Source organism: Taurulus bubalis, assembly GCF_910589615.1.
Source record: "Taurulus bubalis genome assembly, chromosome: 4".
NCBI lineage: Eukaryota > Metazoa > Chordata > Actinopteri > Perciformes > Cottidae > Taurulus > Taurulus bubalis.
This window is the reverse complement of record NC_136592.1, coordinates 27,520,436-27,542,187: the sequence shown is the minus strand read 5'-3', so window position 1 is coordinate 27,542,187 and position 21,752 is coordinate 27,520,436. Positions and strand designations below refer to the sequence as shown.

The 21,752-nt window shown below is 41.4% G+C and overlaps 2 protein-coding genes across 2 annotated transcripts in view; one reads left to right on the top strand and one right to left on the bottom strand.

Annotated features, from left to right (window-relative positions):
• kcnq1.1 (potassium voltage-gated channel, KQT-like subfamily, member 1.1) overlaps positions 1 to 16,786 on the top strand; it is a 36,924-nt gene extending 20,138 nt beyond the window's left edge. The window contains exons 7-17 of the mRNA XM_079216547.1: positions 1,476 to 1,586; positions 2,255 to 2,350; positions 2,532 to 2,648; positions 3,585 to 3,723; positions 7,366 to 7,422; positions 10,009 to 10,132; positions 12,572 to 12,647; positions 12,926 to 13,020; positions 13,610 to 13,656; positions 13,750 to 13,811; positions 14,636 to 16,786. Coding sequence (XP_079072673.1) covers positions 1,476 to 1,586; positions 2,255 to 2,350; positions 2,532 to 2,648; positions 3,585 to 3,723; positions 7,366 to 7,422; positions 10,009 to 10,132; positions 12,572 to 12,647; positions 12,926 to 13,020; positions 13,610 to 13,656; positions 13,750 to 13,811; positions 14,636 to 14,896 — 1,185 coding nt within the window. The 3' untranslated portion in view covers positions 14,897 to 16,786. The remainder of the gene's footprint in view (positions 1 to 1,475; positions 1,587 to 2,254; positions 2,351 to 2,531; positions 2,649 to 3,584; positions 3,724 to 7,365; positions 7,423 to 10,008; positions 10,133 to 12,571; positions 12,648 to 12,925; positions 13,021 to 13,609; positions 13,657 to 13,749; positions 13,812 to 14,635) is intronic.
• A 3,167-nt stretch (positions 16,787 to 19,953) lies between these two features.
• On the bottom strand, positions 19,954 to 20,571 carry cdkn1ca (cyclin dependent kinase inhibitor 1Ca; the record flags this gene model as incomplete). The annotated part of the gene is made up of 2 exons (XM_079217345.1): positions 19,954 to 20,054; positions 20,187 to 20,571. The coding sequence occupies 2 exons, from the start codon at positions 20,569 to 20,571 to the stop codon at positions 19,954 to 19,956; spliced, it is 486 nt and encodes a 161-aa protein (XP_079073471.1).
• Positions 20,572 to 21,752: the final 1,181 nt, after the last annotated feature.

The following is a 21,752-nucleotide window of genomic DNA, read 5'->3' as shown; positions in this document are numbered from 1 at the left end:
TCTGGACTAAAATCTTACGAACGTTAACGTTGACATTAATTGTGTTTCAGAGAGCGTTCAATTGATTTTGAAATGTTTGTTTGAGTCACTTTCCCGTCTTTCCAAAAAGTAAGATTCTTTTGTAAAACACATTGAATTGTTGTAAACAGTATTTGGCAAGTGAAAGGTCGAAGACAAACAGATTGTATCTGTACTACTGCTGTTACAGTAGGAGTTGTGTGAAAACCCTTGGGCACATCCAGTGGGCCGCTAATACAAGCAGCAAAACAAGTAGTGCAGAGAATACGGGGAGAACATGTATTTCCAGACAATAAGTCACCACCCACTCTGCTTTCCTAAGAAACTTCAGGGACTCTGATATTAAAAAACGTACACACAGCACAGTCATAACCACTTCTCTCTCATATAAATGAAGGTTTATTTTCTACGTTTTATCAGCTTTGAGTCCACTCTCACACACTCAGTCAGTGTTGAATACTCTCACTGCATGAAGATGAAAGTGAGAGTCAGAGGTGGTCGCAGGGTCAGCGAAAACATGGACTTGATGTGAATTTCTTTTTTTTAAAGCACTACTGTTTTTGTTTTGTGTTTTTCTTGTGTAGCAAATGGGCTGCAACTGCATTTCACTATGCAAGTCTATGTTGCATAATGTCAATAATCCTAGAACTGTTTTTACTTCGTAAAAAAGTTGGAAAAAAAATTGGCCACGCCAGCAACATGGCTCTAGGGATGTACTTATATTTACAGTCTCCCAAAAAGTGAAGCCCACTGTCTTTGGTGATCCCTAATTTTTCCCAGTAGCACCATGGTTACCATCAACTGTTGGATGGATTACTATGAAATGTTATATAACCATTCAAGCTTCACTTGGGTTGAATTGTAATAACTTTTCAATCATTTCTCCAGGTGGCAACCTACGGTTCTGTAAAGTGAAGCCAATACTGAAGTGCCTTGAAACTGCATTCCTTCTCGTGGCCACCAGGGGGCGACTCTGTTTGTGAAAAGATGTTTGATTGTGAGATAATTAGGAGTTTATGGTCTCAATCTCTAGTTTTAAGTCTTCTTCAATACAGCATAATGTTGATTTGGTCAATGATGGTCCACTGAGAGTAAAAATAGACCATAAAGCAGGCTATGCTTTGGGGCGGGGCTACTTTGTGATTGACAGATCGCTACCACAGCGTTGTCCTGGAACTTTAACCCCTTCACAGTGTGTTTTTACTTCATTTTGCTTTCTTAAAAGGTTCTCATTTAGCCTTTAATTGTACTCAGCCCCACCTTCTTTTGACTCTTGTTTATGTGACTAATTCTCAAATCTACAGATCTGTGGCTGCTCCAATAATTATTAAAAACATTACAGACAGTTTTTGTTAATAGCTTTCCTAGCTAAGTGTTGCAACAGTCCTTACAGCAGTGTTAGCGTCTACACTGAAACGTGTTGTATTAATCCCCATTCTTTGTTGTCCTTCTGAAAGGTGACCGTGACTACCATTGGATATGGAGACAAAGTGCCACAAACCTGGATGGGGAAAACCATTGCATCCTGTTTCTCCGTCTTTGCCATTTCCTTCTTTGCCCTGCCTGCAGTAAGGGGAAAGAAACATTGCTGAACCAGAGCGTCTTTCTTGCATAATCATACTATTTCTTTGAGATGAATTCAAACTGTACTAAATGTGTAATTTGTCTGTTTTTTAGGTATGTATTACGAAAACACAAAGTGCCTAATTTTGCTTATATGTAGCTACCAGCTGAGACATACTGTCATAATATTGTGACTTAAGTGCAGTAAGGACCTTAAATGGCTTAACGTTGAGCTGTAAATCTCCTGCTTCAGCTCACGGGGTTACATTTAATTTGTTTTCATTTTCATTACTGAATTCATTACGAATTTTAAATATGTTCAGTCTACCCCTGAGTGATGGTCAGTAAAGAATAAGAATAATCGCGACTTTGGTTGGAAATAATTAGAATTGAGCATAGTTAGCGCAAGGAACCCATCACATGCAAGAATCTGTAACTAATAAATAAGATAGCGCGTCTTTGCTTGAGAAAAGACTATTTTAATCTATCAAATTCTATTAATGAACAAAGTGAGCAATAGACTTTAATGTTTCGGCTTTAAACAGCCCATTGTTCCTTCGTTTTTTGTTTAACTTTGTGTTTATTTCCGTCTTCTGAGGCGCGCTGCTGCTGTCTGTAAGTGTGTCGTTAAAACTGAATTAATGAGCGGTATCTGCTGTGCGGTTGTTCACAGGGAATCTTGGGCTCCGGCTTCGCCCTGAAGGTGCAGCAGAAGCAAAGACAAAAACATTTCAACAGACAGATCCCCGCAGCCGCCTGTCTCATTCAGGTATTTGACCAAAGAACACTGAAACAGAACCGCAACACAGCCGGCGGACTGCGGCGTCTCCGAGCCCCGGCCTTATTATTGAGACCATCCTTTCATGTCCCGCGCTTTCTTGCTCGCGCGGCATGAAATTAGTCCCGTCCAACCAATATATTGCTTTTTTTTCTTCATGCCCCCCCTTCAGACATCATGGAGATGTTTTGCGGTGGAAAACTTTGATTCTGCCACATTCAAGATGTTTGTGAAGAGGAAATCCCACATCCACGCCTCCTCTCTGTCCACTCCCAAGCCCAAGAAATCGGTTAGTAACCATTTTATAGATTTCACTGTAGCCGTCTCTTCCTCGTTTTAGTAGGTGCACCGAGGCAAAACTAAAGCAATATGAAGCAACAGCCCTGCAATACTGCGAATCCCGCTTTCAGAAAGGTAATAATGGTCAGTTTTTTGAGAGGTGTTGATTCAACTCGGTGTGCGACATACTGTACCCTCGGGCGATCGAGGGATCCCCTTCACCTCGTTCTGCCGAGTCTTATCATACAGACTCGGTACAAAATAGAACCGACACGGTTGCATGGATGCAAGCCAAAGCAACGGACGCCGGGACGCGCTCTCAAGAGCCAGACAGTTATTGTTGTGTGGATCTGAAGGACTTAAAAACCGGTTGACGAAACTTGAAATTGAAGTTTGAAAAGAATTAGCATTGTCGTCACTGTGATGGGCGTCTATGTTGAAGAAGAAAATAAGGCAGGAAAGAAAAAAGAAACATTTGCAACCAAGACAGCCAGCGGTAGCTCAATATTAATATTCATTATTCAATTCAATAGTACTGCCGCCGCAGAGCGTACCCACACTAATCATTACGTTTGAAAGATGTTGCTTGTGTGTCAAAGGTGTTGCCACGAGACTTAACAGGGTCCGACCTCAGTCCTGAAATGTCTGAATAACAGCCGTATAAAATATGTTAAGTATTAATATAATATAACAGTATTTCCTGCGCGGCTGCACTTAGACCCTCAATCAATGTTCATGCATTCAGTATAAAATCACATTTAGACAACAATAATAGATAAACTGCATCATTGACTGCTCCTTCTATTAACATATAAAGTCAGCGACCACAGATTCTTGATGTTGCTGCAATTACAGGCTGCTAACTTGACGAGTGTATGAATATGTGAACATGGTTTTGCTTTCCACAGGGACACTTGAGCTGAGATGTTTGCATTTGTTTGGGCAGGTGAAGATAATGAAGAAGTTGAAGAGCACCGACAAGGACAGCGGTCCAACTTCGCCCACAATTCCCAGCATCACCTACAGCTCTGTGTTCGACAACGGGAGGGAGCTGAGTTCAGATGTCTACAGCACTGTGGGCACAGGTACTAGAGACGGCACAAACAGTATAGGCTTTACTGATTCTGCTCCGGTACACTTTAATCGCTGTGTCGACATCTTTCTTTGCAGCACAACGTATTTTAAGAATGCACTTTTGCAGAAAATCCCATCTTTCCACGTTAGACGGTAGACGTTAAACCAGTTGGCGAGTTCCTGAGCCGTTTACCTGGTTTCATTTCGAACGGAATGAGCTCTCACAAGATATACTGCATAAGCATGACCAAACATGACTACTGCAGCACTGGCTGCACAGAGAGAAAACAACATTCAGAGATGATACAGTAAAAGGAAAGTGTTTGATTTGAGCTCCACTTGGGCAGGTTGTAGTCGCCCCAGACGGGGGAGAGGACAAAGTCCAGACATTAAAGATGAATGAGCGCATTGCAGCAATAAAACGTGAGGTTGCATTGATGAGCGTGAACTCCGGCGCCGCACTGCCGAACTTCCAAAAAAAACACCACACAACGTACTGTGCTGCTGGATCAGAAGTGGAGCGCTGTAGAGTGCTGTGCAGAAGCAGTTCAAATCATATCCTGCATAAACCGCATGCGTCTGTCGATAGATTTCAAATTAGTTGCGGCTGCGTTTGCAATTAGGAGTATCGGTTGATGTGAATCGAGTTCAACAGTCTCAGGTGACTTTCATTTTACAAATGCCTTTGCGGTAACGGCTCTGCGCACTCAGAGATGTGGAGCAGGACTCACAGGCAGAGGAGTTCAAAGCGATCAATCGTTTGCTTTGGTTGGGAGTTCAAAGCCGAGTTCAGTAACAAGCAATCAGTCAGCGAGGGCAAGCTGAGCAGGCCGGCCGGAAACCGGGGGAACACGCTGGCAAGGAGCCCGAAACAAGGACGGGACCACCGTGACTGTGTGGGGGGTCTACGTCAGACTACCTGGCACATGGCTGAGGAGAGAGGGCCCATATATATATATATATATATATATATACATACATACATACATACATACATACATACATACATACATGCTTATATGCAGGGGATGTAAATAGCAGAATGGGAACAGGCAGAGACTGTGTGTATAAGAAGTGGGCGTCGTCATCGTGACGTCACCCATTGGCTTGTGGACAGCGATGTCGCCATCTTGGAATACGACCGTCGCCATGTAGCTTTTTTTTTTAGCTATTGAATGGAACTGACCATTTTTGGAGGTAGAGACTCTAAATGGACCATCATTTACTAAATGAACATCACGCTGTATTGAAGAAGACTTGAAACTAGAGATTGAGACATAAACTCATGTTTACAATGAGAATGCAGCTTTAACACATGAAGCATATACTTCGATACAACCAAAGGATTCGCCCCCTTGTGGTCAGTAGAGAGAATGCAGCTTTAACACATGAAGCATAGACTTCTATACAACCAGAGGATTCGCCCCCTGGTGGTCAGTAGAGAGAGCAGCTTTAACACACGGAGCATAGACTTCTATACAACCAGACGAGTTGCCCCCTGGTGGTCAGTAGAGAGAATGCAGCTTTAACACACGGAGCATAGCCTTCTATACAATCTGACTTAATTTGCAAAAATAAGTCAGAGAGAATGCATGTTTTAAGACACTTCCTGCTCAAAGATAATTTTTTTCTTAAGAAAGACTATTAACTATCAATAGTAAAATTATAAACAGTGCACAGTAAAAGTCCTGCATTCAACTTTTTTGCACATACGTTGTCTTTATCTGTTCAAAGTGGAGCGTTTGTACGGGCAGCATAAATGATCCTCGGCGACCTTCTTACAGTCCTTCTCGAACACACGGGATGAAAGTAACTGAGATGTTTTCATCACACCTAAACACCTCATTTCACTTTCCATCTTTATTCATTTTAACCTTCATTGCGTCCCTTGATGTTTTCTTCTCCTTTTGTGTTTTACACATGAATGCAAACCCTACCTTGAGAAAAGATTTAAACAAATTAAATGAATCATGATTACCAAAGCAAAGGAGGTAATGTTTTCAGTTCGGTTTGTTGGTCTGTTTCTTCAACAGGATTTTGGGAAGAAACTACCCAGATTTTCATGAAACTCGGTGGCCTGGGAGAACCCATTAAATGTGGTAGCCGTGGCTCTCCGGATGTCCCTCTGGTTATTATTATTATTATCATAGTCAGTGTTGCATAGACCCGGATGTTGGTACTCGATAGCTTGAAGGCATTGAGCGAAATAACCCATTACCAAGGAGTAGTAAAACTTCTCCCATCAAATACCTGCATTCAATCCTTTTTTTTTGGGGTCCAATATGTGATTTTTTTGTTGTTGCTCGCAGCCAGTAACCGTGAGCTTTCTACCCTTCATTACGACATGAAATCGGCCCACTGTGGTTAAGTCGAACGCCGTGTATTCCCGCCAAAACATTGCGGCGTCCGATGGAAATGCGCTTTTTGAAACAATACCCGACTCTACTGCCTGAAGGGCATTACCAGACTTTCTGTTTAATTTAGATGAACACAATTAGATACTAGACAGGCCCCAATGAGCAAGCTTAACATTTGCAAACATCTAACTGGATCGTATTCTTTGTTGTGACTTAGATATATTTCCTTTTTTAATCCTACACGAGCTGGTAACCCTGAAATGCATCTCCATGTAGCCGCTTTGCTCTCGGCTCTCGCCGCAAGAGCAGAATTTAATTCGATCAGTCGTGCAGACGCACGCGGGTCTGTTCGCTTCGCGTTCAATGAAAATCAGCGTCTTTGATTTGAAGCTGAGGAGATTTTACAGGTCGTACTGCTCCTCTTTCTTCTGCCGCGTGCTGCTTTTAACTTATGAATCATTTAACTGAATTGCCACGTCGCCATCTGGTGTGTGCGTTTATTGACTGGATGCACAGAGCGCACAGCTGCTTACGGAGTCAGCTAACACCGGCGGCCTGGTTTGGGTTTTCAGAAAAAAATTAAATTAAATTCAGTAATTTCAGGTATTATTTCATTTTTTTTTGTTTTTCTTTAGATTTTTTTTAGGTGTAGTTTATTTACAGGATTATTAGAGAGGATGCAACCATTCACATGCTGGTTGTTGTGCGGCGGTGGATGTATTACTCCTTACATTCAGATGCCAGTTTATTAGGTACACCTCGCTCAAATGAATTATGTGAAATCTACTAATCCTCCATCAAGAGCATATTATTCAGTGTGGTTGGAAATGCCTAAGAGAGGTGTTAATTTAACTTAATGATCTTTTCGGGGATGCAGTTTGTGGAACTGCTGAATTGTATTACATCACACTGACACTTACTTTTTTTCCCACCCATTTAACAATGGCGGAAACAACTCTCAGTGTATTTGTATATTATACTGTATGTGTGACTATGTGTGTGTGTGGTCTCCAAATCTGCTCATTTATTCAAATGTAACTGCCTATTTTCTTGCTTGTGTCTTTCTTTCCTCTCTCGCTGTGTTTTGGATCCCACACTTTGGGCGGATGTGGTGAGCTGCTGTCTGTGTCCTCAGTGCACTTACTGTCCTCTCTAACTGTCCATTTCAACAACCTTTTTTTCTTTTTTTTTAATCATCTCAGTTCCTCTAAAAGCATGACCCCCCTGATTAATGGAAAGTCGCATGCTGAGTCAGCGCCGTAGTATGTGAATAACATCAATGTTGTTGTGCTTCAGATTGCCAGCAGTCCTGGACGTCTTTGTCTTCCCTTCAGTTCAGCTCACCGCCTCCAGGTAACAACCACACATGTAAATATGAGTGTCTTATGAGTTTTCTGGGGGGGTTTAGGGGGTCATGCGTAGAGTCTGCTATGGTTTGAAGTGTCTATATCTTACGTGCTGGCACTGTGGATATGTTGAGGTAATGTACAAATAAAAGAGTCAATAAAAAAGGACGTGACGTGAGTTAAAAACAAATCCTTCATGGATCCACATGCCACAAACCCTCCAAGTGGTGAAAGCGCTTCTCTGCACTCTCGTTATCGAGCTCCATCAGCCGGCTCGTCATGGCTTGTCGTGTCACATGTGTTTGTCCCCGGTTGACGGCACCAATTACATCCGTTTAATTCTGAAGCCCATTTAAAAGCTCACGCACTTCACACCACGCTTTCTCTTTCAGACCGGCTGTGTCACATTTCTCTCCGGTGCGGTTTTTAAAAATAATGCAATAAAGTTTCCACGCGGTCGCCCACAACAACTCTGCTGAATGTTCTGCCGTCAAAAAGAAATGTCCTGTCAAACAACTCGAGGTCTTGGAGAATTCACAAAACAAACGCTGTGCGGATGTTGTTTTTTTTAACAGCAAACTTTACAACACATTAAAAAGCACGTACGGAGTAAAGATTCCTGTCCAAAAAAACAATCACACCTCCTAGGAAGGATGGTAAATGTACAAATAAACAACATCGGTGAATGTTATTGGCGGTGATGCTTCAAATGTTGCTGCCGCAAGGAATTGTGGGGCGTCGTTATGTCCTTTCCTTTGGTTAAAGATGGTTCATTTTGGCCGAAATAAAAAATCCTTAAATTAAAAAGGAAGCATTGAAGCACCTTTCCTAAGCATTCATTGCTGTAATCAAGGACGCTTCACTCAATCAGGAGCATCCTAAGCATCCTCGAAGAGAAAGATAATACGAGTTATTCCGCAAATACAAATATTTGATTTCTATTTATTTTCCTGTATTCATGTATTCTCTGCCCTTCAGGGAATACCAATCAAACTGGTGTCGGGTTGTTTTGATTAGATATTTCAATTTCTGTTCATTTTCATGAATCGTGTTTATTTTTATGGCGCACTCGAGGGAACATAAATCAAGCCGGTGTCGGTTTATTCATCTCAACAATATCCTTCATCTGTTTCTGCAAATTAACTCCTCTGTACACAGTGAGGGTTTCTCACAAGAACAAAATGCGTTTGAAATTGCCACGTTATGTATGGAATGAAGGGGCAGCACAGCGGCAAATAGACAATAAACCTTTCCTCTTAGCTTTTGTGGAAATAAAACAAAGCAACCTCATAAAACATAAAGGCTCATTTATTTTCCTTATCCTGGTGGGCATTGCAAGAGACACACGAGTGGTGCAGCAAGATATCAACAGAGACCAATTAAACAAATTACATTGTGAATAATCACAATATACATATATATATATATATATATATATATATATATATATATATATATATATATATATATTTGACCAACAATGCATTGAATTTACAGTCAAATTAGTTACTTAGGCTATTGCATAGAGTGCTGTAGTAATGCGTCTTAAAAGCAGGAAATGAGTCAGCATTTTCTTCTCGAAGTCGATGGTTTTTTTGAATGGGTTTTGGTTCGATGCCTGAAATGAAGTCTGTGGTTAACACAAGCTTAAGAGACTTTAATGTTTCGTTTCATGACGTATAAAGTAAATACCCCTCTTGTGAACTTTAGAGCTCTCCCATGTCCACCAGTCCGCCGCCACGGCCTTGTTGTGTATTTGTAGTTTGTTTCATAGCTTTTTATCTTTCAACTTGTTTTCGCCACAGTCATCTTCAGTCATCCAAAATCCAATTGGAACCACTTAGCGATGATAACTATCTGGATTGGCCCAGAAAAATACAAAATACGAAACTAAAATTATTAACAATTAGGCTTGAAACAAACTGACCCATTCAGACACTTGTGAGCAACAACCGCCTTTTGTAAAAACACGTTAAAGCTTGAAATTCCACGAGTTAAACGTTAAAATTGACCACGCTTATGTGAACCACAGGTCTGATTTCAGGCCTCGACCCAAAAACACCTGACATTTTGCAAAATGCTGACTCATTTCCAGGTTTTAGGACTCATTCCTGCAGAAATATAGAGAGGTCAGAGATAAAGATGAAGAAAAACATACATATTACCCAGCAATTATCATCGCATACATGACAAAAATACAAGAAAGATTATTAATAAATGTCTTGTTTTTGTTAAATAAGCAAATGATTTCGTTATAGATTGCTACTGACTTCATAAAGAAGAAAAGAAAACCATGACAGAGAACTATGACTTTTCCAGTGCATACAAAACCAATGGCACCAAATAATATTCCTAGAACGCAGGTTGTTTTTCCAAAAGGTGCCAATTAAAATGTACTGTTGTTGAAAGGCGGCTCTCCGCCTGGGCCCCTGGACAAACCTAATCAGCAGCATCGCCGAATGCTCTGGATGCCCAGATTACATTGATGACTGAAGTCCACTCTCTGTGTGTGTGTGTGTGTGTGTGTGTGTGTGTGTGTGTCTGTCTGTCTGTGTGTGTGTGTGTGTGTGTGTCTCTACGTGTGAACGCACAGTAAAAAGAAGCCCGCTGGACGTCCAGTCCCCCGGCCCCCTTCAGAAGAGCTGCAGCTTCGCGGACGGCCTGGACCAGGAGCCGGAGCGAGACAACGAGCTGCCTCCCGTCTCCTCCGTGTCGCAGTGAGCGCAGTGCAATTGAATGTGATGCCGTGTGTGTGTGTGTGTGTGTGTGTGTGTGTTACGTGCCAGTGTGTTTTTAATGAGCATGCTGGAGAAGTTTTTTTTTTTTTTGCTCCTCGTAGTTAACCCGTGTATGTGCCAAACCCCAGAGTGCTCCTGCGTCTGCTGTGAAGTGAGTCTCTATTAGGAAAGAAGAAGAAAAAAAAAGCACTTGCGCGGCGAGAGACGGAGACCGATGCGAGGGAATGAGCGTTAAGTATCTGTGGTGCAGCGCAAGTTGCACAGTAAGTGAAACAAATGGCGCGACAGTTTTTTACCCATGGGGATTTCCTTTTCTAGACGGTGGGGTAATGATGCAGAGGGGGAATTGCATGCGGCAGCGTTGCTGGCGAGGATCACTCTGTGCTCTGCTGAGTCCAAAATACGTAACCAGCTGTTCACACAGAGCCGTGCCACATCAAATCCCATGCTAAATTGAACCATTACGAGACAACCACTGCTGGTTTCATCCATGATGAGAGAACACCTCGTTTAAAAAAGGGAGAAGATTTTGCTTCTTTTTTTTTGTAGTTGTAGATTGAATTCAAAAGATGGAGTATGGATTCTGGATGGTCATATTAATAAGTCATATTTCTGCATCTGCCTGCCCTGGTTTTGACACACACAGAGTGTTTGGTAAATTGAAGACAGAGGTATTGAGAGTTATAACGCAACCGCCACACACTTATCACAAACAAACACAGATTACATTTCCTGTCACACAGACGTGGTCTTTAAAGCGAAATAACAACACAAAGCCAGGATTGTAGCAGTTAGGTGGGCGGATAAATGTTCACAGCCTCCCAGAAAGATGTATTTGTGTTTCTCACTTTGTACTGTTTGCTTCGATCTCGTGAAGCAGCTGGAGACGGCCGCTGCTTCGTTGCGCTTGGGGTTAAGCCGAGGCGGAATACTTTTCCCTCGATGGCGACGGAAGTTTCAATCGGACACATTGAAGCACGGTCAACTATTCAAGGGTTGCTGCACAAGTTCGAGTTTACTCCAGATTGGTGTCACTCCCAAAACTGATCATGTAGATATACTTGTAGTTACTGAGCCATATTCAACAGAGGCACTTTTAACGATAAGGTCGTTGTGCTAAGCTAAGCTAATCATCTCCTAGCTTCAGTTGCTTATTGAACAAACTTTAATTATGTCAAAATATATCTTTAAGGATTGGGACCTTAACGGGATAGTGTGTGACAGGTGTTTTGAAGTGGGGTTGCATGAAGTACTTATCTACCACTGTACGGGTTTTGTCAGTCTGGTGGCTTTGGATAAGTTCCACTTTCTGGTCCGTTCCTAGTTGACACATTTTCTACATCTTTAACTTAAACTGATTTTTAATTTGACAAACATCTGATGAGTTATTCATGGCACAGTTCAAATGGCATCAAAATAATAGTTTTCTCTCAGCGTTGATTACGTATGAATACGATCCACCGGAAGGGGCGGGACTTACTCCACGCTTGTAGTCCTGACTGTTTCTACAAAATGGGGGCGAGCCAAGCTTCATCTGGAGGAAAAACCCAAACTATGGATGAGTTCCTGATACAATTCAAATTCAAATCTCTTAAGATTTGCACATGTCCGTTATTGTCAGGGGTTAAGATAAGACACACTCCCTATTCGAAATGCACTTTCAGTATTATTCACTAGACTCATTTAGAGCTGTAAAAGACGTTGCCTCAGCCTGTTTGACTCGCCGTCTTTTTCTGGTTACGTCAACACCATTTGTGGTGGCGACGGAAGCAGATAATAGCTCACAGAGCACTTTACATTTCAGGATTTAGTTCTAATGTGACAAAATGTTATGATACATTCGCCGCATTTGAATGTCAGACCATTGCGCATACCCGGTGAAAAATCCATTATGGAGACACACACGGGCCTTGTTCATCTACTGGACTTGACAAAGAGCTACTCCCCACCTCCCATACTCATTTCCTGTGTTTCCCCGTGAACCCAGATGAGTAATAGCTCCGTAATACTTTCCGCAACATAATAATGGGGGCTAAAATGCACTGCAATTATTCTCTGCTTTTTATTAAGGATTTCCAGGGGGAAGACACAGACCCCCTCTGCCCCCCCAAAAAAAATCACAGTTGCTCATCGTGTTCACATTCAAAGGAAGTCCTAAGGTAGAGGCTTTATTTATTGGAGACTGAACAGTAATAAGGAGACTATGCCGCTCTAAATGTTTGGGAGTGAAGGCCATCCTTTCACAGCGGTGCGGTCCATGAAAGGAACAATGAAGCAGCGGGCTCAAGCAGACGAACCTGGATGTTAAAGTTTTACATGCTTTCTCTGATACTTCTGTAAAAAAAAGCAGTCATTTTTACAATTCTCCCAGCTTCGTTGCATTTTTCAGACCGATTCATATGAAACTCTTGCACACAGATTGACAGAGTCACACCGAAAAGCCATCCGGGTGATCCAGAGAATGCGTTACTTTGTGGCCAAGAGGAATTTCCAGGTATGTAGCAAGACTTAAGTATTTCAAATGTTGACGTTTAAAGTATTTCAGCACATTTGAGTTATTGTTTGTAAAGCTCAGCAGAAATGGTGGATAATATATGATAACATACTTTGCCCCAGAGATATGTAAAGCTAGACACACAGGTGGGTGGAGGTTGAGCTGATGATGATATCAGCAGTGAAAAACAGCAAGCGTCTCAAATGCACAACATTTGTGATCTTATGTTCTTTTTTTTTGATGGAAGAGTTGTAAAGTTTCTTTCGTCCCCGTTGCAGCAAGCTCGTAAACCGTACGATGTGCGCGACGTGATTGAGCAGTACTCCCAGGGTCACCTCAGCCTCATGGTGCGGATCAAGGAGCTGCAGAGAAGGTAACACCGCTTCGCCTCCGAAATGTGAGCACATTGTATTAAGTGTACTTTATGAAAGAAAATGAGTAGTACACAAATATGAGATATGAGATCACAGTTGATTACAATTCCTCGTCGGCAGGTTGTTTTTTATGCCGTTTACACTCTTCTTGCTTCTTCACAGAACATTTAGTTTGTACGCCCAGTCAGCATGAAAACGCCCTTGTGTGTACTGGTGTGTGCTTGTGTCCCATCAACGCACGAGTATAAATAAAGCTTAGCAGACCGTCCTGATCACCGCACACAGCGAGAGGATTTTTTAGTTTTTTTTTTACAGATGCAATAACATAATTTTTTAATCAAGGAGACAATTTTCTAATCAATTCTTTGTGTTAAATTATTGATTTCCTCAGCAAGTAGCCGTGTAAGAAAGGATAAAGCACAGCGAGCCGGTATTTTTTAAATTTGAAACGAATCCCTTTCAGGGTGAGTTGCAATCGTGGCAAAAAATAAACTCAAGAAAACAAGACGGCGGGGGAATGGCGGGAAACACGGAGAGAGCGTGTCGATAAATATTCCTCTGACTTGAAACTCCCGTTGTTTTTCTCAGATTGGACCAGTCTATAGGGAAGATAACTCTGTTCCAGTCCGGCCCCGGTAATGATTCACCCCACAAATCATGTTACAGTAACTATATGGAACAAACCACAGTGCTAATCCTCTCGTCTTCTTATTTACTTCCCCCTGAAGACAGAGCCAAAGACAAAGGCACCAACTCTATCGGATCCAGGCTCAACAGGATGGAGGACAAGGTGGGAATGTGTGCAACTTCACAGGAAAACTGCAGAGCAATAGTCATTGTTTACTGTTTCAGATCATTTCTTTTGTTTGTAAAATAGAATAGTCAAATATTTACATGGCTGTGTTTTTTCATTCATGTAACAAAAAAAAAAAAAAAGCCTTTTCTACAGAACAGTGGCAGTTTCACTTATCAAAAGAAAACTCAAATTGGGAATAGTTTTGGATAATGCAACAACAGTTGAACTGTTTGTTTAATATGAAATAGTCATGTGGCCCTGTTACTGTCGAATCAAATACAAAACTTTGAACAGCTTGTGCCACTTTCCGCAGCATTAAAAAGAGAAACCTTGATGTTTTTTCTTTTTGTTTTACTTCTTTTCAAGATGTGTCAAAACAAAAATGTTGAATCACAAACTCAAAGAAAATACACAAAAAGTGGGCCTCGCTTTCCTGCCCATTCAACGGTGCGAGAGATTACCAAACAAATATAAATGTTTTGGGTCGAGAAATTAGTTTTGTAAATAATAACGTGGTTGGGGCTTGACATTTTTGCAGTATTGTGGCATTTTGACATGTCATGAATATCTTTTATTAGCACTGTTGCATTGTTTATTGAAGTGTAATTCTGTTCGATGGGCCATTGCAGACCATTTACTGTACAATAATCTGGTTTGACGCTTAATACTATGACGCTTGTTGTCTAACAAAAAAGACAAACCATTGAAATGTCGCTTGAGAATTCGTCTTTGAGTAAAATAATCACAAGTCGTGAATCCAAATCTGAGCCGGTGTACATGTTGCTTTAATTTTTTCATATTTTATTTGACTGTCATAGATAACGCACATGGACCACACTCTGAACCGCATCGCAGAGTCCCTCACCTTCCTGCGGGACCAGAGGGACGCCGGCGAGGGCGAAGGTGGCAGCAGGCCGAGGACACAGCCTGGACGGACCTGTAATGTCCTCCCCAGCCAGGACAGCCTGCCGAGCTACGAACAGCTGTCCTCGTCACCTTCGCCCTTCACCTCCAACACCGTCGCGGCCTCCACCAAGCATCCCTTCAGCAGCACCGCCAGTCAGGACGAGAGCGGCTGAAAAACCTGGAACCAATCTTCCTCAAAAAAAAAGTATAATTCATGAAATGCATTCGGATCTTATCCATCCGCCTGTCTGTCAAAATTGAGTTATATGTTTAAATTCTAATTCTAATTAATATCGAATAAGACCTTTTAGCATATTTTTACGAAATGTATTACTGTGTAACAAAATTATGTTATGTCATCAAAAATACAAGGTGTAACGTCTGTAAAACTAGTTTTTTACATTCGCAGTAGTTATAAATTAACACTAAAAAACAAACTTAACTGCAGGAACTAAACCTTCTCCGTAGTCCCTGACCTCTAAATGCACTTATTGCACTCTGCAACTATAACGCTCAGACAACAGACGCACAGAAAATGAAAGCTAACTAGCTGGTGAGATGGACACAGCTAGTCAACTTAATTAGATTTCTCCTTGGTGTTTTCTGTATATTGAAAATATTCATTTGCAAAAGCTGATATCTTTGTTATATTCTATAACTAAAGTTAAAGCCATTCATGATGGAGAAAAACTCTCCAGCTAGCTAAACTAGCTTCTAAAACTAGCTTAGCGGCCTTTATTTCTGTCATTTCAGCTATTGACTTGCTGCTGATGGATACTGGGTTAATCTCTTGCAATAGGTGAACAATATCCAAAGGCCGACGATTATTAGCCTGATCATTTTTATTATTTGGGGGGAGATACAGACAACTAAAAAGCTTAAGCAGCAAAGCCATAAAAAGTGAAGGGTTACTAGCTAGTGAGACGGACACAGCTGGTCCAATTTACTTTATTTGATTAGTTCCCGAAGTGTTTTCTGTAAATTAAAAAGTATATATGCAGCTGACAGCTCGGCACATCAGTTTGTTGTACTTTAATAGCTGAATGAGGCAGACGCTAAATCCTCTCATGAGGAGAAAAACGTCCCAGCATTCAGAAATCCTGCGAAAGCTAACGGGACTAGCTTAGTGGCCCAAATTTCTGTCATCTCATCGTTTGACTCTCGTGGAGTTCCTGTGCTTGAGTTTGATAAGTAGAGACCTGGCAAAATAGATACACTCGATTTCTAAAAAGCTCTGGACTGTACACATTTTAAAAGGATCACCGTGTAACATTTAGGGGGCTTTATTGGCAGAGATGTAATATATTGATAAGTAGGTTTTCTTGAGCCGATGAAATAAACATGTTTTGTGTTGTTACCTTAGAATGAGCCGTTGATAAGTGCATACAGAGCAGACCGCCATGTTTTTAACCCAGGACTGAAAGAAAAAGCAGTAATAACACTAAACTAATTGCTGCCAACTCATTAGCTCAAGCAAATTTGCCACCACTCACTTTCCACACACGCTGGCTCTGCTATCCTCCAAATGACCAGCTTAAAAATGCATAAAATTAAGGCATTATAACTTTTTTTTTATCCGTTACACAGCGTGCCAAATAAGAGACCAATGGAAAAACTTTTTTTCAACCTCATTGCCTGTTATTACTCAATGCCTTCTTGCTGAATGTTATCATATTTACATGAAACGTCTCCTTAGATCCATGTGTGAATTATTATTTGAATTTAAACATTTATTGTTTAGTATATTGTATTGGCCTTGAGTTTTAAAGTCATTGAGAATTAATTTTCTGACGGATTCTTTGTTGCCTTTTTATAATATTACTTGAAATCTATTCAATGTAAAGCCAAAGACGTTGCCACTGCCTTGGCATCATGTACTGTGATTAAAAATGCTGTATTCTCGTGAAAGACACACATTTTATGAATTCATATTTAAAGGAAAAGGCCTTACATTTCAATACTTCACTTGAAAGCCTTCAGTTTAATCAAATGCTGTTTTCACGGTTGTTTGTTTTCAATGTTTAGAAATATTCTTCTGTTGCAATAATAAAATATTGTGGTAATCATCACAGGCGTCTTATGTGTTGTGTCTGGTGCCTTCAAGGGAATCTCTGTCTAAATATTTCAGTTTATTGTGAGTTTGCTTTTGCCAGAGGTGGGTTGAAAAAAAAGCAAATAGTTCAGTTTCTACATAAAAAATAGAGAATGTTTTTGCAGTTACTCTTCTCCTCAGTAATCAATCAAAATGGAGGCTTCACTTCAAGTTACGCTTTCCTTTAATAACCGCGTATCGCTCGTGCTGCATGGCACTTTGTTGTATCCTCGCTGACTTTGGGAAATAGACAAAAGCATGGCTAAAACCACGTTCCTTACACGGGTGACCTTTGGGCGGCAGATGGTGACCCTTTCCCCGCTGACCATCCATGGGGTGTCCAGGCATTCCTTCACACGAGTGGCCGTGCAGAGAAAAGGCCCAAGTGACCATCTGCCTCTGGCGCCCACAACAATGGGCCGTCCGCCCTCCTAAAGTGTGCAGAGGGTGGTTGGCCTTTGTGCTGACCAGGAGTTGGGGGAGGGCAGATTTCCCAACAGAGAGAGAGTGAAAAGTACAACAGACATAAACACAAATAGAGAGGATCAATCCAACCCCCAAAGAATTAAATTGTCTTGTTTGGGAATAACTGCGTTGTTGAAAAAATAACGGTGGTTCATTTGCTGAATCATCAGCATGACTAAAATATACAAAGCTACACATTTAGATCAATTCTTAATGACTTTTGGTGTAATTTGTATACACCTTGAAATGTAAAACCTGTGCATTTCCAAATCTACACTCCAAGGCGGCTTATTTATCAAATTAAGGAAAAGTATTACCTTTAATTAAGATAAGTTTTCGTCCAACATCTGCCACCCCTGCAGTTTTGTCATGGAGCTCCTTCTAATTTGAAACTAACTTGATCAGAAGAAGCAGAGATCATGCAGATTAATACAATTTCCATTCCTGAAATGACAGCATCTGGGTAATAGTTTAGTGTGTGAACATACACGGTGCGTCTCTGATACATTCAGCACCAGTTCTGTATTAATTGACACAACCGCTGCACTCCTGAAAACCTAATTTACTGATGATGCACTGAGCAGCTTGTAGTATACATCTTTAAGGGAATTTAATTAAGCCGTTGGGTGGAGAAATTGGGATCCCACGGGATCATTTGGACCCATGGGATAGTTTGATAATTGATTTCTTGACTGGTACAGACACAAATCCATTGGAGCAGAATATAAGATCATCTGTTCCCAATGCAGAAATAACACACTTAACATTGACTGTCCTTGGCATTTAGGTGTTTAAAAATGTAAATGTGATGTTTGCTCTTTCTTTTTGCTGCAGTAGCACGGCAGTAAACACGAGCCAGAGTGAGAATAAACATTAGCGGGGATTGGTTTGGGCACATGTCATTGATAATTGCCACTTTGACTCTGAAAAGGGAATGGAGTGAAAAGAAAAAAGTTAAGGAAAAGACCTGGGGGGGGGACGTCGAGGAGCTCCAAAGGCTGATTTGCAGGTGAAATAGACGGCACACTCTGCTTTGTGGCCATTGTCCTGCTCCGCGGCCAGATGGCCTCTTGGAATTCTTTAGAGATGAAAAAAACCCCGACACTGTGGGAGTGAATACGCCGCTGTGGGATTTGGCCTCTCTAATGGGCTAATTTGGCAGTTACAGCTCATATTAACGGATATAATTTCAAGCCTGACAGCACAGTCCTTATGATTGCGGTTATGAAACATCTCATAATACAGCCCAGAAAATGCAATTACTCGAAAACCTCTTTTTTTTCCGCTCCTTTCGATTGCCAAACTTGCAACTTGAATTGATTTTCTCTACGACTTTAGAGGCACACTTATTATTAGCTTACTTGTGTGTGGCTGCCACTAAGTCAGCACAAAACCAAAGATGTGCCTGCAATCATAATGAAAAATGTAATATATTTAAATTCTCTTCATCAATCCACAATTGTATAACTCTCGGGTCAGCTTTTTCATTAAGCGTCACTTTCATGATGAGGACTTTACTTTGAATACCTGATACTGCACTTACTTTAGGTAAAAAAAGAAGCAGTTGCCATCTAAAGGTGGAGTATTCTGGATCCAGAGCATTAACATAATGTTGCATAAGTCAAGATAAAAAATACTTTACTTTTTCTTCACATAAGCGATATTATATATTAATGTCTACCCGAGAAAAAAATGACGTTGCTTTCCCTCTGTGTGTGTGTTGTTATCGGAGCTTCTCAGAACAGCGATGTTAGCACCGTTAGCTGCGAGCCGCCCGGCTCCGCGGTCGCCATGTTGAGAGCCGTGTGGAGACAATGGAAATGCTCCCGATCTCGTGTGTAGTGCCTTAAACATACCAAGGCAAGAGGCTGGCAAGATGTTTTGTCTGTTGCTTCAGGCCAACTGTCTCAGTCATAAAAAGAGACATGTTGTTTGCACATAAACATTGGCTGCTTTATTTTGTACATTACAGCTCAGTGTGTTTGCATCCTTAACTATCAGTGTGTGCTGCAGGGAACAGTTCACTTCAGCTTTAGAGGGAGGAAATACACATTTCTGAGCTATTTTGTCTCATTTTTCCATAAGAAAGGAAACAAAATTAGGATACTATTAGCGTTCGACGCGACTGAATAAACCACTTTGATGGTTGGTGTGTTGCAAAATTAGATCAACAAATGAATGTTGATTGTTTAATGTCGTATTTTGAAGAGGAAAGATTCTCCAAGGAGTCGTCAGCAAATATAATAATCACTCAGAAGTAGAATCGATGAAGCAATTTATTAAAATAACAACATTTGTAGCCATTGGCAATCTCAGTGCATTTTGGCAAAACATGACAAGGACAAGACGGGGCTTTTCTATAAAGCTAACAGAGTCCACCAACAAGACTGACAAACAGAATGCATTCATTCATCAATGAGAACAAAAACACATATAAATAAACATATTTGGAAAAATGATAAATGATAAAATAGAAAAAAAAAGACATTAAATTAAAGTCCTTAAATAGAATAAATAACAGAAGAAAATGCATAATTTAACCCTGGTTAATAAAATAATAAAGATGGCAATAATTAAATAAAAATAAAATAACATAAAATAGAATCCTTTGGTGCAGTGAATAGGCCTTGGTCCAGTCCATAAAATACAAATAGTCCATTTTCAGCGGCGTGTTCACCGTAATGTTTTGCACGAAGCTGCTTCACTGGAACTTGGGTGGAAAGTGTTCAGGATGCTCTTGGTCTCTGTCGTCCTCCTTCTCTTTGCGAAAAAATCTGCCAAGAAAAGAAAAAGGGAAATATATTTACTTCACCTAATATATTCATCTTTTCCAATTGAATACGCGCGTGTTCCTGCGTGGACTAACAAACTCAACGCGGATGTGGACGCGGCTTTTTGTTCCTCACCTGTGATTCGTGCGTTGCTTCCGGGCTTGGCTGTCGGCTTCGAGAGCGACCTCTTCCTCCGCGCGGCCGTCGCGTCGGCGGGCCGCGTGCGCGTGTTGGACACGTTGGAGCGGTTCTCCTGGTCGGTGCCCGCGCTGTCCTCGCAGGAGCACACGCCGTCCCGCGGCCGCGCGCACTCCTGGTAGACGGCCGCGGCGCCGTCGGCGGGGACTCCTTCCCACTGGAACCTGCCGGCCAGCGGCGTTTCCGTCTGAAAGTTGAAGTTCCAGCGGCGGCTGTCCTGCTCCGCGAACTCCCGCAGCTTCAGCGCCAAGTCCCGGCGCAGCTGGTCGTGGTCCACGGGGCCAAACAGGCTCCTGCGCACCGACTTTCTGGGTCCATCCATCCTCTGCGTGCCTCTGGTGGAGTTCTGGTTTGGGGAGGAAAAAGTCTTTGCGTGTAAGTTTCCGCTGGTGCTGTCCTCTGCTCGGCTCTGGACGTTGCGTCACCGCCGGGCCCATTTAAAGGCTGCGGGGCGCTCGGTGCCCTGTTTGTACACAAAGAGCCGAGGCTGCTGATTGGCTGCAGCTCTGATTCGACTGATCAAGGGAAGGGGCGGAATCCATTCATTGTGTGAAGAAGACCACCGAGACCATGAATACAAGTTTATGTATAACGTTGTAATAAAGTAGTTTTTACTTTCCTATTTAAATGACCGCAAGCCGATTAGCACGTGGCACAACAATCATAAAAACACTCCTGTTTATGTACATTACAACACATTATGTGGGTTTTTTTTCATTCTAAATGAAAAGGCGCCAACATGCAGCAGTTTCGGTCTCTGGGGAACAGTGATCAGTGGCCACTACAGGCGCTTCTCCCAGGAGGCCGGAGACAAAAGTCTGTTTGCCAAAATGAGGTAGAAAGTCGAGTAAGGTCTAAAATGAGTTTTAGTTTAAGCTGCATGTAGGTCAAGATTACAGTAATTAAGTACTTGCTTTAATTGCTTTGGCTTTACCCATTGAAAGACGAGTGTCCCTCCACAGATTAGGGTGCTCCGAATTGATGCAATTGCTTTGGAAAGGCAATCAATTGACTACTATATGCTAATTACATCATAATTATTACTTGATTAAACAGTTGTTGTTTCTCTGAGGAAGGTCCTTGTTAAAAACCTTCACTGGGTCATTTTTATGAAGGAATATCTGTGTCTTTATTAGCGCAGACAAAACATGTTTAGAGAGCAAATTTCGCGTTTGGAAGTAAAAATCTATTAAATTACGAATACATTATGTGTTAGTTTTGCTTATGAAAGCAACATTATATTGCAAAGTTATATTTATTTTTAGAGCAACACTTTTTTAAGCAAAACTAACACAATGTAATCTCAGTTTATATATTTTTACTTACAAACGAGAACTTTGCTCTCAAAACCTTTTTTGTTTGTTTGCGTAATACAGACACAAATATACCTTCATGCATTTATGCTCAATAATAATGTGAACGCATAGAGCCACAGCCCTGAAAAGCTGCTTCTCTGCATGCTGTCTTTGCTGTATTGAAGGCCGAGTAACGAATTCATATCAG